The following is a 15,504-nucleotide window of genomic DNA, read 5'->3' on the forward strand; positions in this document are numbered from 1 at the left end:
ATTGCAGAGCATTACCTTGAAACAGTACAAAGCAGAGCTGTGCCACCCCTTCCCTCCCTCCACAGCACAAGATTTGGGACCACAGGAAAAAAATCTATATTTTTATATTGGGGGGGAGGGAGTAGAAAAGAAAGCAGCCCTATACTGGGTCCTACTCAGTGGCAGCTTCTTGTTCCATAGGGCTAAGGAAGACTTTGAGGAAATAAAAGTTGTTTGAAAAAAATCCAGGTGTAGTTGCTTTGTATGTTGTGATGGGTAGAAGGGATGAAGTGAAGTGTGAAGGCCCCTCACACCCTCCATCTTGCCTCAGACTATGTCCTGGAACCCTAGAAAAGAGGGGGAAAGACCTGAGGTAAGAAAAACGCTGCAGCTTTACTTTGGGGGAAGTCCTTCAGGAATCAACTCCCATCCAGCCTCTTCCCCCTTTCCATTTCTGACCCACACTTAAGGTTGGTTTCCAAGCCCTTCACCGCCCCGCTCCCCACCACCCTCGCCTTCTCTATGACTTGGGTCTACAGTAGCCGATCCCTAAATCAGTGCCCTTTACCCCCAGAACATGGAAATAAAATTGTTTCTTTACAATCCCTCACAAAAAAGCTGTGTAAATAAAGCCTAAACAACTTTGAAAAAGTGTGAACAGCCCAAATCCTCATACGTGGAGGGCATTTATTCCCACCGGTGACAGTGCCTCCATACCCCCAGCCTGGGCATCTGGGGACCAGATGAAGTTGCGGACTGAGGCGGATTAGGAAACCCATCCCCATTCTAGCAGGGGCAGGTTAAGGGGGAGAGACTGGGCACTGGAAGGCACGCCTTTCTCTGTGCGGATAAAGGGCCCCGTTCTGGACTGCATCATGCTTGGCCCGCCACTTTCTGATTTGAAGTTTCGAAGCCTGCAGGCCCTGGCGCGGCCCCGCCACTCCACTCTCCGGGGGCTGGGCGCTACAGCCCCGGACCGTTACCTGGGGCTGAGAAAGCGCCACTTTTCATTCCTGCTTCTTGGGATTGTTGACGGCCACGTAGTGATAGAGAACGACAAGCAGGAAGAGCGACACGCCCAGCATGTTGGCGAAGATGGCGAGCTGCACGTCTGTGATCATCCTGCGGCAAAGGAGGGATTAAGCCTCGGGACGGCACACCCCTCACCCAGACTGGGACCCGTCTTCACTCCCCTGGTCCAGCCACCGCCAGATGGGCCGTGGACCGCGCCTGCGTGCCTCTCACCTGATTAACTGGGCTCGGCTCCGACGCGGTCTGCGCACTAGCTCGAGGTAGGCGAGTTGGACCGGAAGTTTGTAGCGCCAGCTCTGTCCCAACCCAGGCACTTCCGGCTGGGCGGCTTGGCCGGATCAGGCTCTCTAGCCCCGCCGTCTCGCCTGCTCCCCGCGGCTCGCTCGCAAGGGGCGGGGTCTCGGGCGGGGCTGCGGAGAGCGTGCCGCACAGCGCAGCTGCTCACAGCTGGCGCGGCGGGGGACGTGGTTAGTTTACCTTCGCTGTGACCGCTTTCCCGGAGCCGAGGAGTGCACTAGGGTGAGGGTGCGACGGCGGAGACGAGCAGGAGGCTTGGCCTGACCCTAGACTCTGACTCCCCCCTTCCTGCCTCGGTCCCCAGCGCTGCTGCCCACCCTTCGCTTCCCGGCCCGGCCCAGCCAGGTGCTTCCTTTGAGCCCCGCCCACAGGGTCCCCTCTCTGGCCCGGGCTTCGGGGAAAGGGATGAGAGGCGGTGCAGAATGGAGACAGGGCTGGGGCGACGGGTGCTCCTCTCCTTGGCGCCAGCCTTTCTGGTCCACAAACGCCAAGTAGAATGACCCTTTCTGTGATCTGACCTGTGCCTCTCTTACCCAAGCTCCCTCCCTCCACCCCACCCCCGGAGGTGGGCGTCGGAAATAGGGCGGACCCTCCCGGAATCTAAACCCAAACCGTGGGACTTCGGCCAAGTGGGAAATCACCCCCCGGATATGAAGGAGGGGGGAGGAGAGGAAGGGCTGGAACAAGCAAGAGGGGTCGTGGGTTCAGAGCAGAATGGGTTTTGGAGGAGAAAGAAGAAAGATGACTGTGGATAGATGTCCGAGGGTCTCTGGTGAAGGGAGAGCACTCGGGCTCTACAACCCTCTGCCCAGCCAGAAACTACTCCCCCCTCACTCCTTGCTTTCCCTCAGCTTCACCATAAAAGGGAACGGCACTGAGCCAGGGCTGGGGCCGGGGGCTGGGCTGGGTTGGGCTGTTGCGCTGGAGCTGTCAGGGGTAATGGAAGCCAGTTGCTTTGCGGTAGAGGGGGGCCAGGGCTCAGGGGACGCCTCTGCTTCTCTGAGCCAAAGAAAACTACAGGAGCTTCTATGAGGCTGGAACAACTGGGTCAGGGGACCAACTTGGCTGCCTGTGTGCAGAGTGAGCTAGGGTGCCCTAGCCTAGAGTGGCCTTCCCTGGCCTGGGACCATCAGCAGTTTGTCCTCCATGCTCCAGCCCAGTGACTCCTAAGCTCAGTCTCTGCCTTTAGGAGTCTGTAGTTCCCTGCCTTTAGGAGTCTGTAGTTCCCCTGGCCTCACCCTTAGTATTCCCCAGAGGTTTCCTATTTGGAACCCCAAGCCCATGTCCCCTCCACGTAACAGTGAAACCGCAGCCCTGTACTCCCTCATGTATCTCTCAGTGCACAGTGTGTTCCCAGCTCTGCTCTGGGAGAATGAGAGCCTAGGTCTGAAAGGATTATACGCATCCTGCTGCATGTCTTCTAGACGTTTGGAGCAGATCCAAGTCCAAACAGACACTTAGGTCTACTGTTGGAACAGAATTAGACCTCTAGAACTAGACCCTAGAAAGCAGACTTTCTAGACTGCAAATGACATGAGGTGCTGCAGATTTCCAAGACTGTCCCAAGACCAGCTGAGCCAGGTACAAAGTGTCCTAAATTGTCGGAGCTGAAGGGTGCCTTCAAGATCATTTTTTAAAGAAGGAAACTGAGGCCCAGAAGGTAATTGATTTGACCAAGGTTCTGCATGTTAGAGGCAGTGTCACTCTATCCTCTTTCCTCTATTCCACACTCCATGTCAGATTGTGGAGTCAGTAGGTTGTCCTTGGTCAGGGACAAGAAGAAAAGGATTTGTTTTAGAACCATCTAGAAATGTCCTCCACTCTCCAGAATTTCCTGTGCCTAGGTCAGCGACACTTTATCAGCCCTGAATGGGTCATTTGGCCTAGTGCCTGAAGGAACTGAAACTAAAAATGGTCTCCAGAACAAAACTAGACTCAGCTAAGAATAAATAAAGCTTGATTTAAAAAAGCTTGGGTGGAAGAATATGTGGGAAATGACACAGGCAAAGCCTCACCCTGAGGGGAATTAGAGGAGGAAGGGGATCTGGAGTGGGACGGGTATGTGGAGCTTACTCTTGGTGATTAGTGTGATATTTTCAAGGAAAAAAATAGGTTAGTGTTAGACTCAGGAGTGAAAAAGCAACAAAACCTAGAAAAAGGGGACTGGACCCTCAGTCCAGGGAGGTTGACACCTAAAGTATTGTACCTGTCAGAAAGGTGAAAGGGAAAGGAAATGTATACATTTGAGGACGGGTGGACTTTTGCTCGAGAGTCCCTACAAGCTTGAATTCGCATCTGGGTTTGTATGATCCGAAGGCCCAATTCACATTTTTCCCTCCCAATATTCAGTCCTCTGACAGTATTAGACATAAAATGTCCTTACTGCTAGTGCCCCTGGGTGTTCTGGCCCTGGGACATGAGCTCGTTGCTCAGCCAGTGATGGTTGACTGAATGAGTTAGTTTGCCTAGTATAGCCAAGATTTCCCATTGATACTACTTTGGAAATCCCCCGTCTTGGAGAGGTTATACAATAGATATCGTCTTAGTGCCCCAGGACTTAGCCTATGTTGATCTCAGGAATTCTCTTGCCAATTGCTTTGGAAATGTGTGGCTATCTGCCAGTACCACCACTGCAGCCACCACTGTATTCTCTCTAAACCTAGTCTCCATTGCAGCCTGCTTGCCCAACACCTCAGGCCTCCCCAATGAACCCTGGAATTGTTCTCCCCGGTGAACCCAGAGCCACTGATTTATCTGAGATCTCACAGACATGTCAGCCTCTAGGTCTTGGCTCTTAATTACAAGACTAAATGAAATGCAACCTACTGCAATTGTATTTCAAAGATAACATTTTGACTTGACACACTTAAAACACAACCAATTTTTACACTTAAGGGGGCAGGCAAAGGAATGGGTGACACTGGGTAGTGACAAGATGGCTGGGAAGAATTTTTAGGTTGCCAGAGGCCCCATGAAGGGAGAGAAGAGGGGGAAGAGCAGAGAAAGTAAACCTATAGCAGTAGCCAGGGCAACTAAGAGGGAAAGTGGGTTGGCTTCCTGCCAGGGCCAGGGCCTAGAACTCATGCTGAGACGGGACAAAGCCACAACCCTTCTACGGACAGCCACTTTGAAATCAGGGTCTCCTAGGACCACTTCCTTCAAATCTGCCTGTGTGCTGATCTCTACACCTCTGAGGGGCAGCCACAAATATCCATCTCTTGGTTCCAGTGCTTCCTTTCACCATCCTGTCTTTTCACCAACGTTGCTTTCAGCCATCAGGATCATGTTCTGTGCCATAGGACCTCGGGGTGACATTGAAGATTTGGTGGCATCTATTATCATGTTTTCCAATTATTGCTCTACAAATGGTTCCCAGAATCATTTCTAACCTCCTGGACATTTATTTCCGTTGAGATGCGTTATTATCTTAAACTCAGGACAGGCATACCTCAGATACTGCAGGTTCAGTTCCAGGCTGCACAATAAAGTGAGTATCGCAATAAAGCAAGTAGTCATCTTTTTGCTAATGGAGAAAGTAAATTTGTAACAATGTATATAATTTTTAATTTGTAAAAAAAAGGCAACATCTGTGAAGCACAATAAAGCAAGATATGCCTGTATATCCAAACTAAGGTCATCTTTCTTTCTTCCAAACTTGCTCCTCTTCTCTACTTACCCATCCACGTTAGAACCCTGGAATCCCCTCTGGTATCTCTTTCAATCAGGTCCCTCATTACCCAGGCAGTCACAGCCTTCTCTTCCAGCTCTGCATCTTTGCAATATAGAATTTGGAAGGGACCTTAGACAACAGGCAACAGACCCCCAGTGGAGTCATGGGATTTGCTCAAAGTGATACCACTACGTTTAGAGGAGGTGCTGGAACTACTAGCATCCTCGTGCCCTAACACCGTGCCCATTGCTCTTGCCAACAGTGTCTTCTTTCTGTGTGTGTATTAACCCTCTACTCAAAACCTTGTAACCCAAGCACTTAACCAGTCATCTGAGCCTCTCCCTAATTTTTCCACATTCGACTTCTCTTTTTGTGCCACTTCTTCCTGACACAAATAAGAGCTAATGTGTATTGAGCATTTACCACATACCAGGCACTATTCTAAATGCTTTACATGTATTAACTTAATCCTCAAAAACCTAGGAAGGAGGGTACTGTAAAAAAATCTGGACATACCTTTCTAAAGAAATTTAAAGAGTTTATTCAGGTAATGGTTTGCAAACTAGGAAATGTAGTCCTTGGCATGAAAAGAAAATACGTTCCAAAATGGAGGGGATAGGGCAGGGTTATAAAGGCAAAAGTTGCAAGGAACTCATGTGATCAAAGAGATGGGTTGCTAGGGGAAACAAGATCATAAACTTACCTCATTTGTTTTCTGATTGTTGGGGGCAAACTGGACTTTCTGTAGTTGACTGACTCAGTAATTGAGCAAGTGGAATTGTGAAGTGAGAACAATGGGTAATATATGATTAAGCATTTATCAAGTCTTAGTTTCAGTCCAGGCTTGTAGAGCAAAAAGACTGTCTTTGCTCACACAATTATATTAGGTTGGTACAAAAGTAATTGCGATTTAAAAGGTTAATTGCAAAAACCGCAATTACTTTTGCACCAACCTAATAGTACAGGGAGCATTATTTAACAGCGATGCAAGGAGTACAATTTATTAAACAGCGCAATCAGCACTGGGGGACTGCTCGCTCTGCAGGCAGTTTCAGAGCCCAAAAGGGCAGCTTCAGAGCTCAAGCTGCAAAAATCCAAATTTGGGGCCACCAGTTATGATACCAAAGTTGTTTTAAGTCCTCAGTTCTATTATTATTCCCACGTTACGGAAAAGGAAACTGAGGCAGACCACATTCCCCAACCTGAAATTTCTCTCACTGTCTCTCCTTTTTTTTTTTTTACACCCCTTTCCCCTCACTGTCTCTATTCTTCAATTTTTACCCCCAACGCCATTCAGGTTGTACCTTTTCCAACAGCTTTTCTCTCACTCCCCCAGCAGCCAGCTGTCTTTCTCCTTCTCTTACCCAGAACACACCTCATCCATTTGTCTGGCCCCCTTGGCACTCTGTCTATCCTGCTTTGTGTTCGTTTTCTGTTCTGGACATTGTGTCCCATTCTCCAGCAGCCCCAGCTGCTCCTCACTGAGTCTTACAGTTGCCTGTGCTACCTGGGCGCCTCCATAGTGCTTGGCGCACAGCGCTCTCAGCTAGTACTTCCACTTCATTCTCACAAGCAGGCATCTCACCACACAGAGACCTGGTCCAGAACACAATGCTGAGGGCCAGGTGGTGAAGAGGGGGCAGCTGACAGATTCAGACATCTCAGGAAGAGCTGTAGGGTCAGGCTGATGGTTGAGTCTGACTGAGATCCTTGCCTGCTACGGAGGTTATCAGACTTGCCTCCAGGCTAGGGAGTGACTTCCTTTTCTATATAGATAGGCCCCTATTTTCTATATAGATACCTCCCTCCCCTCCCCAACTTAAGGCCTGACACTCACTAAGACAAGCCTGGGACCCATATTCTTTTGGCCTTTTAAGAGGCTCCCTCCTCTGCTCCCCCCTCTCCAGATTCCTTTCCTCCTTTTCTGGCGTCTCTGAATTTCCTGCCTGCCTCAGTGGAGTCCTTTGCCTTCTACTTGACCCAGTAGCCCTCTCTCCTATCCGCCTTCTTTCTCCCAAGTCATGACCTAGGTATTTAGATTCTAGTCTCAGCCCTGCTGTTGATCTGCTGTGTTACCTTGAACAAGTTACTCTCCTTCTCTGGGCCTCAATTTTCATATCTATAAAAAGGAGAGAGCTGGACTGGTTGGTGAGTGATGTCCTGCTGAGCCCTCCAAGCCCGTTCTCCTATTACAGTCCTCCCTCCTCCTGTCCCCTCCAGGCCCCTCTCTCAGGTCTTCTATCCCGGGGGAGGCCTGCCCTAGCCCCAGGAGAGCTGTGGCTCCAGCTCCCGTTCCCCGGTTCCCCGTCTAATCAGCCAGCCCTGGGCCTCCTCCCCAGCCCTGGCCCCGGCTCTGCTCCATGTGGCCCGTCTGAGAGGCTGGCCCCAAGCCCGGCGGCAACTCCACATTTCTCTGTTTTTCCTTTTTTTTTTCCCCTCTTTTTCCCGGAGTTAACAAGAAGCAGATGTGGCGCACGATGGTTGGAGAGGTGGGGGGAGGAAGGGGGAGGCTGGACCGCCAGCCAGACAGGGGGGAAGGGAGGGGAGTAAGCAAGAGAGAGAGGCGGGAGGCCAGGGCCCGCCCCACACAGCCACTCTAGCGCCTCTGGACAGCCACAGGGGTAAAGTCCTGTCACCCCCAGGAGCCAGTCATTGGGGAAAACAGATAGGGGACCAGAGGAGGGCCAGCTGGGGCAAGGGGGCGGAGGCCCAGGAAGCAGCATCTGAGAGGGGCAGGGACCAGGCACAGGAGGCCGGGGGCACTGAGAACAAACTCCCCTCAGAGGTGGAGAAGAGGAGAGCGGAAGGAACGAAGGGAAGAACAGACGGGAGCCTGAGGAGGAAAGAGGAGGGGGGAGAGGTCAGGCCAGGAGGCCAAGGAGGAGGCGAGTGGCTGGGGGCTGCCAGCAGGAAGCAGGGGACAGGACCCAACTTGGAGCAGCGGGCATCCCCACTCCAAGCAGAGGCGCCAGTGGTCAGGCGGGATGTGCCTCTGAGGGCCACAGCGGAGCACCCCCACCATGGCCCCCAGGAACCTCTGGAGCTGCTATCTCTGCTGCCTGCTGACCACAGCTGTGGCGGCAGCTAGCTACCCTCCTCGTGGTTACAGCCTCTACATGGGGAACGGCGGGGCCCTCAGCCCTGGTGGGCCCCAGGCCCAGAGTGCCCCCCGGCCTGCCAGCCGCCACAGGTAAGAATCTGGGTCCCAGCCCTAGGCTGGAGGTAGGTGGGAGGGTGGGTCAGAAGGTGGGTATCCTGGCTCTGCCCCACTTTGGCTACTCTTTCCTGGGCTGTATCGCCAATGCAGGGAAGAACGGGAGAGGAAACCCATCCATCAGATGGCTCCTCACACGCCCACCTTCCTGCCGGGTGTTTCCAGGGCCCCCCTGCATAGATGGGTCCCCCATCAAACCTCATAGGATCGGCTCCCACGTCCTCCCCATGGGACGTACAGTTAGGTGCCCAGGGAAACTACCCTGAGGGGCATGGGCCAGGCCTTCCGGCCAGCTGTGTGCCAGCCTGGGATCCTCGGGCAGACCTTTTATTCCTGTGTAGGGCTTCCTCGGCCCATCTAGTAATCCATGATTTTAACACCACTCCTGCTCTGCTCCCTTCGGGTCTCCAGCCGGACACAGATCAGAGGCCAGCATGAATGGGGCCAAGAGTGTAGAACTGCAAACCCCATGGGGGACAGGGCTCATCAATGGCTTATTCTCTGCTTAACCCTGAGCTGGACCCCTGCCTGCCCAGTCCTCTCCCCTGAGGGGCGGGTGGAAGCCAGCATCCAAAGAATCACCAGAGGGCCCCCGCCAGCCAGCTCATACAGGCCACGCCAAGCTGGGGATTCAGACAGTGAAACGAATGAATGTGTGAATTCAGAGCCTCCCCAGGACCCCCTCCCCAGCCATGGATCAACTTTTTGTAGTTGTGGTTTTCCATTCTGTGCCTCTTCTCCTGTCTTGAAAAGTCTTTATTGACTCCGTCCGTACAGGAAGGCGTGGGGGGAGCTGCCCTGGCCAATGCCCTGGCTCCCACTGGTCCCCAGGGGCCCTTCATCTTTTGACCCTCCCTCAGCCCTTCTGGTAGCCTCAGTGCCCTGCTCTGGGGCGTGTGTCTCTGGCCCTCGGGCCCAGGTGAGGTTGTGCCTGCAGGAACTGGTGTGCCTACGTGGTGACTCGGACAGTGAGCTGTGTCCTTGAGGATGGAGTGGAGACCTTCATCAAGCGCGAGATCCCGGCCTGTGGCTGGGGCCAGCCCCAGTGTCACCGCAGCACGATGTGAGCCTCGGCGCTGGGGAATGGGTAGTTGGAGGGGGCTGGGCTAGGACGGAAGGCGACCAGCCATCTCAGGGAATTTGTACAAAGCAGGTAATTGTGGCAAGGGGCAGGACCAGGGGTTCCAGTCAGAGCCATTTTGAGAAGATGCCGAGGCAACATTTTGGTGGGATATTGAGGGCACACTTACCCTGACTACCCTGCCAGCCCCCGAATGCCGTCTCTGTGCTGGGTCATGCTCAAGGAGAGGAGTTCAAGGTTCCAGCACAGGACAAGGGGAGAAAGAATAGGGATTTGGCCCTTGCCCAGCAAGCTGACAGCTGTCAATGGAGCCAGGCCACATGCTGGACAGTAAGGGCGGCCCAGCCTGCGGGACAGGTCTTGCCCACCAGCAGCTGCCCATATCTGAGGACAGGGGCCAGGGTCACTGACCGTACAGGGAAGAGTAAAGAGCCCTCCCTCTACCTCTCCCAGGTACCGCAGCTTCCTCCGCCCTCGCTACCGCGTGGCCTACAAAACAGTGACGGATATGGAGTGGAGGTGCTGTCAGGGATACGGGGGTGATGCCTGTGCCGAGAGTCCTGCCCCAGCGCTGGGTCCTGCACCCACCACACCACGCCCCCGGCCCCGGCCCGGCCGCCCCAACCTCTCAGGTTCCAGTGCGGGCAGCCACCTGAGTGGACTAGGGGGGGAAGGTGAGTATGGGAGCCCTGGGGAGAGAAGTGGGAGATGGGATTGGGTGGAAAATGAGGTCAGGATGTTGAGGGAAAACCCCATGCTCCAAGTCAGAAAAGCAGGGGCAGAAGGCAGTTAATGAGATCCCTGAGATTCTCTGTCTGTGCATACATGCGTGCACGTGTGCGTGCGTGCGTGCGTGCGCGTGTGCGCGTGTGTGTTTGTGTGTGTGTGTGTAACAGATGAAGAGACCAAGAGAAAAAGGCAGAGAAAGTTAATGTGCTCACGCACGCCCACATGTGGCCAACATACTTCCTAGTTGGGAACAGCTGCGGGAGGAAGGGGGAATTCCTTCGAGAAGCTTGGCCCAAAGGGGTAGACAGTTGAGACTACAAGTCCTAGCATGCACTGCAACCGACTACAGGTCCCAGGCCTCTTGGTGGCCTCTGGAGACGGCAGGTCCCAGAATGCAGCAGTTCCTGTTGCCTTCCCATGTGTGTGCTGGGCTCTGCGGATGTGCTGTGTTTGCCTGCCAGAGAGATAACCATGATGTAATTATAGAAACAGGAACTTCTGGCCAACTCTCTCCGCATCCAGCCAGAGTCCCCGCAGGCTTGCCACGGAACCTTGTTTGTTCAGTGGTGTTGCAGAGAGGTGCTGTCCAGGAATAGCCACTGTCATGCAGTCCACACTGCCTTCCCCACGTTCCCATTTCATTTGTTCTGAGGGAGCAACCTAGTGTCATACCTATTTCACAGATGAGGACACAGTTTCCATAGAGTAAAGAGGCCCTCTGGACAGTGGGAAGGACATGGGCTCGGTGGTCCAGTGGATGACTTGGGTTTGAAACTTGGCCCTGCCATGTATTACACTTGTAATCCACAACCCAATTACTTAGTCTCTCTGGTCCTTGATTTCTCAATCTGCAAAATGGGAAGAGTTGATGACAGCTGCCCAATGGAGTTGTAAGGGGGAAAGGTTTGTCCTAGACGCATTTAGTGAATGGGACTTTCCTTCCATCTTTTCTTGCCCAAATCACCCAGGAAAGGGGTGGCCAAATCAGCTAGGACCTCTGACCTCCTGTTGGAACTGGGGAGCTGGACCTAGGAGGTAGGCACTGAGCTCTGAGGTCCAGCCTTATGCCTTCCCTTCTCTGCCAGGTCCTGGGGAGTCAGAGAAGGTGCAGCAGCTGGAGGAGCAGGTACAGAGCCTGACAAAGGAACTGCAGGGCCTTCGCGGTGTCCTGCAAGGACTGAGTGGACGCCTGGCTGAAGATGTGCAGCGGGCTGTGGAGACGGCCTTTAATGGGAGGCAGCAGCCAGCAGATGCAGCTGCTCGCCCTGGGGTCCACGAAACGCTCCATGAGATCCAGCAGCAGCTGCAGCTCCTAGACAATCGCGTCTCCACCCATGACCAGGAGCTGGGCCATCTCAACAACCATCACAATGGTGGTGGTAGCAGTGGCGGCAGGGCCCTGGACCCAGTCCCACCAACTCCTGGCCACAGCGAGGAGCTGCTACAGGAGCTGGAGCAGCGGCTGCAGGAGTCCTGCTCTGTGTGCTTGACGGGGCTGGATGGCTTCCGCCGGCAGCAGCAAGAGGACAGGGAGCGGCTTCGAGCACTGGAGAAGCTATTGGCCTCTGTGGAGGAGGGGCAGCGGCAGCTCACAGGGCAGATCCTGGGCCGCAGGCCACCTCAGGAATGCTGCCCACCAGAGCTGGGCCGCCGACTGGCAGAGCTGGAGCGGAGGCTAGAGGTCGTGGCTGGCTCGGTGACAGTGTTGAGCGGGCGTCGAGGCACCGAGCTGGAAGGAGCAGCAGGGCAGGGGGGTCACCCCCCAGGCTACATCAGCTTAGCATCCCGCCTTTCTCGCCTAGAGGACAGATTCAACTCCACCCTGGGTCCTTCAGAGGAGCAGGAAGAGGGCTGGCCTGGCCATCCTGGGGGACTGGGCCATTGGCTGCCTGCTGCCCGGGGCCGGCTAGAGAAGCTGGAGGGGCTCCTGGCCAATGTGAGTGGGGAGCTGGGTGGGCGGCTAGACCTGCTGGAAGAGCAGCTGGCAGGGGCTGTGCATGCATGTGGGCAGCTCTGCTCTGGGGCTCCAGGGGAGCAGGACTCCCAGGTCAGCAAGATCCTCAGTGACTTGGAGCGCAGGGTGCTGGACAGTGAGACGCAGCTGCGGCTGGTGGGCTCGGGCCTGCACAAGGTGGGAGCAGCTGGGGAGGCCCGGCAGGCTGCACTGGAGGGCCTACAAGGGGTCATAGGCCAGCTCCAGGGTCGTGTCGATGCGCAGGAGGAGATAGCTGCAGAGTTCACACTTCAACTGAATCTCACGGCTGCACGGCTGGGCCAGCTGGAGGGTCTGCTGCAGGCCCGTGGGGATGAGGGCTGTGGGGCCTGCGGTGGTGTCCAAGAGGAACTGGGCCGTCTTCGGGATGGTGTGGAGCGCTGCTCTTGCCCCCTACTACCCCCACGGGGCCCTGGGGCTGGCCCGGGTGTTGGGGGGCCAAGCCGTGGGCCTCTGGATGGCTTCAGTGTGTTTGGGGGCAACTCAGGCTCAGCCCTACAGGCCCTGCAAGGAGAGCTCTCTGAGGTTATTCTCACCTTCAGCTCCCTCAATGACTCATTGCATGAGCTCCAGACCACCGTGGAGGGCCAGGGAGCTGATCTGGCTGACCTGGGAGCCACCAAAGACCGTATCATCTCTGAGATTAACAGGCTGCAGCAGGAGGCCACAGAGCATGTTACGGAGAGTGAGGAGCGCTTCCGAGGCCTGGAAGAGGGACAGGCACAGGCTGGCCAGTGCCCCAGCCTAGAGGGGCGATTGGGCCGTCTGGAGGGAGTCTGTGAGCGGTTGGACACAGTGGCTGGCGGACTGCAGGGTCTACGCGAAGGCCTTTCCAGACACGTGGCTGGGCTCTGGGCCGGGCTACGGGAAACCAACAGCACCAGCCAGACACAGGCAGCGCTGCTGGAGAAGCTGCTGGGGGGGCAGGCGGGCCTGGGCAAGCGGCTCAGTGCCCTAAACACCTCCCTGCTGCTCCTGGAGGACCGACTTCACCAGCTCAGCCTGAAGGACCTCACTGGTGAGGGGGCAAGAGAAGACCCGGGGTGGTGGGGGTATCCCTTTCAAGTCCTTCCCCAGCCCCCACAACAGCCCAGTCTTCACCTCATCCACTTTCTCCTTGCTCTGCCCAGCAAAAATCGCAGACCCAACTCTGTCCCAGGGTTGGTTTATCCACAAGAGATCTTCCAAGGTCCCAGCTCCGGGCCCTCCCCTGGCAGCTCGGACAGGCCTGTGGGTGGAGGTGGGGTGCTGTTCTGCCAGCCAGGTATCCAGCATGGGCAGCGAGGGTGTCCCATCAACTTGTCCATGGAGCCACAACCCTCTTTGTCCTTTGGGAATTCCTCATGTGGCTCTCCTTCAATTTGTGTTTGTCATTGTAGGGCCTGCAGGTGAGGCTGGGCCCCCAGGGCCTCCTGGAGTACAGGGACCCCCAGGCCCTGCTGGACCTCCAGGACTTCCCGGCAACGATGGACAAAAGGGGCCCATCGGACCACCAGGTATGTGGGCTGAGATTCTTGCTGCAGCCGGGTTACCACCTCCCACCCCCCTTTGGGTAGCCCCAGGATTGACATTCTACTCTGAACTTGACAGGGAAGGGGGGAAGGGGCAAAGAATTGGGAGTTCTAGATTGCTGGTAGTGACTAGGAAAATGACTAGGAGCTGTGTTGGCTAATTGGATATGGCGGCCTCACTGCTGTACTGAAGACCAAGGTTAAGCCTACAAGGCCTGTGTTGCATGTGAAAAGCTAGGGGCTAAAGAGTTATGGCCTAACAGTTGAACAGAGTAGACCTATCCCTCCTTTTTTTAGTACCCCTTTCCTGCTTTGAAGTCTGCATAGCACCTAGCACAGCAGGGCAGACTCAGCAGCTGTTTGCCAAGTGATGTAGTGAGAGCTGCTTTACTTCTCTTCTCACTGCTCCCTTTCCTCTTCCCACAGGTCCCCAAGGTGAACAGGGTAAGTTCTCATGTGATGCTGGGGGGAGGGGAACTGAACTAGGGGTTGGAGGATAGAAGGCCTCCGGCGGTCTTGAGGGTAGAAACCCAGGAGGAGAAGGGGGCTAGGCAGCTCTGCACTGAGCATCCACTCTGACACCCACCCTACCCTCACCCAGGAGTGGAGGGGGCACCGGCAGCCGCTGTGCCGCGGGTGGCTTTTTCAGCTGCCCTGAGTTTGCCCAGGTCTGAACCAGGCACAGTGCCCTTTGACAGAGTCCTGCTCAACGATGGGAACTACTACGATCCAGAGACGGGTAAGCCTGGGAGTAGGCTGGCTGGGCACTGCGGGGAACCAGGAGGAGCGGCAGGGAGGCCATGTGGTGACATGCTCTCATTCTTGCCCCTTCAGACGAGGTGAATCTCTTCATGCTCTGGTTTGGGGAGAGCCTATTCTTTCCTTCATTTATTCGTTCTCACCACAGCTTGGGCCGAGCACTGGGGTGGGGAGGGGAGGAGCCATTGGTTCAACAGCTCTTTACTGGGGGTGGCTCTTGCCCAGGCCACTATTGTGAGTGCTGGGGATGCCGTGATGAACAAAACACGAAATCCCCTGCCCTCGAGGAGCTTACATTCTGGTGAAAGAGAGATGAAAAGACCCAGCAGGTCCCTCCCTAGTCCAAGAGTTCTGGGTCGGGAAGCCTTCAGGGGCCCTACCACCTGTCTGTCCTCCTGACTGTCATCCTTGTCCCCAGGTGTGTTCACAGCGCCACTGCCCGGCCGCTACTTGCTGAGCGCAGTGCTTACTGGGCACCGGCACGAGAAAGTGGAGGCTGTGCTGTCCCGCTCCAACCTGGGCGTCGCCCGCATAGACTCCGGTGGCTACGAGCCTGAGGGCCTGGAGAATAAGCCTGTGGCTGAGAGCCAGCCCAGCCCCGGCGCCCTGGGCGTCTTCAGCCTCATCCTGCCGCTGCAGGCCGGGGACACGGTCTGCATCGACCTAGTTATGGGGCAGCTGGCGCATTCGGAGGAGCCACTCACCATCTTCAGCGGAGCCCTGCTCTACGGGGACCTGGAACTAGAACAGAAGTAGACTGGGGGCCGGGCCGACCTGCCCGGAGTCTAGGCCGGCCAAAGAGCCAGCGGAGGCGGCGGTCCCGGGCACCCCAGCCCCGGGCGAGTCGCCGTCTCGGAACCCGCCGCGGCACTGGCGCCCGGAGCAGCCTCCTCCCCACGAACGGAGTGCGTCGGATTGGGGTTTCCGGAGCCCCTCGTCCAGACTTTTGGCCTGATCGCTGTCCCCTGCAGAACTCGGACTGTGGAGGAGCCGATCCTGGCCCTCTTTACTCCCCCAACTGGCCTCTAGGCTGATTCCCTGGGTTTCAGGGCTCTCCCGAGGGTGTTTCGGGAGAGTACCTCACCGCCATACTAAACTATTCAGGAATAAAGACACTTGGTTTTTATAAAAAACAAAACAAAACACCCCGTCTGCTTCAATATGTTCAGGTATAGATAGGAGCACACAAGGGACAGGATGGGGGAGCCCCGGTTCCGGACCCCAGCTCGCCCCCTCCGC

General features: G+C 55.6%; 2 protein-coding genes across 2 annotated transcripts; one reads left to right on the forward strand and one right to left on the reverse strand.

Annotated features, from left to right (window-relative positions):
* Positions 1-88: 88 nt before the first annotated feature.
* On the reverse strand, positions 89-1,593 carry OST4 (oligosaccharyltransferase complex subunit 4, non-catalytic). The gene is made up of 3 exons (XM_019735362.2): positions 1,225-1,593; positions 963-1,101; positions 89-326 (listed from the first exon to the last, which is right to left on the reverse strand). Exon 2 carries the CDS (start codon positions 1,098-1,100, stop codon positions 987-989), a length of 114 nt encoding a protein of 37 aa, XP_019590921.1. The 5' UTR covers position 1,101; positions 1,225-1,593; the 3' UTR covers positions 89-326; positions 963-986.
* A 5,944-nt stretch (positions 1,594-7,537) lies between these two features.
* Positions 7,538-15,408, forward strand: EMILIN1 (elastin microfibril interfacer 1). The gene is made up of 8 exons (XM_019735307.2): positions 7,538-8,168; positions 9,130-9,255; positions 9,727-9,947; positions 11,088-13,013; positions 13,375-13,491; positions 13,933-13,950; positions 14,108-14,245; positions 14,684-15,408. Exons 1-8 carry the CDS (start codon positions 7,999-8,001, stop codon positions 15,019-15,021), a joined length of 3,054 nt encoding a protein of 1,017 aa, XP_019590866.2. The 5' UTR covers positions 7,538-7,998; the 3' UTR covers positions 15,022-15,408.
* The last annotated feature ends 96 nt before the right edge of the window (positions 15,409-15,504 follow it).

Source organism: Rhinolophus sinicus, linkage group LG05 (genome assembly GCF_036562045.2).
Source record: "Rhinolophus sinicus isolate RSC01 linkage group LG05, ASM3656204v1, whole genome shotgun sequence".
Classification (NCBI taxonomy): domain Eukaryota; kingdom Metazoa; phylum Chordata; class Mammalia; order Chiroptera; family Rhinolophidae; genus Rhinolophus; species Rhinolophus sinicus.

Bases quoted from the DNA above. Each gene is read 5' to 3' on its own strand.
- OST4 (XM_019735362.2), bottom strand. From the start codon at position 1,100: ATGATCACAGACGTGCAGCTCGCCATCTTCGCCAACATGCTGGGCGTG.
- EMILIN1 (XM_019735307.2), top strand. From the start codon at position 7,999: ATGGCCCCCAGGAACCTCTGGAGCTGCTATCTCTGCTGCCTGCTGACC. The intron at 8,169-9,129 runs GTAAGAATCTGG...TTGTGCCTGCAG, and splicing joins CGGCCTGCCAGCCGCCACAG to GAACTGGTGTGCCTACGTGG. The intron at 9,948-11,087 runs GTGAGTATGGGA...CTTCTCTGCCAG, and splicing joins GAGTGGACTAGGGGGGGAAG to GTCCTGGGGAGTCAGAGAAG.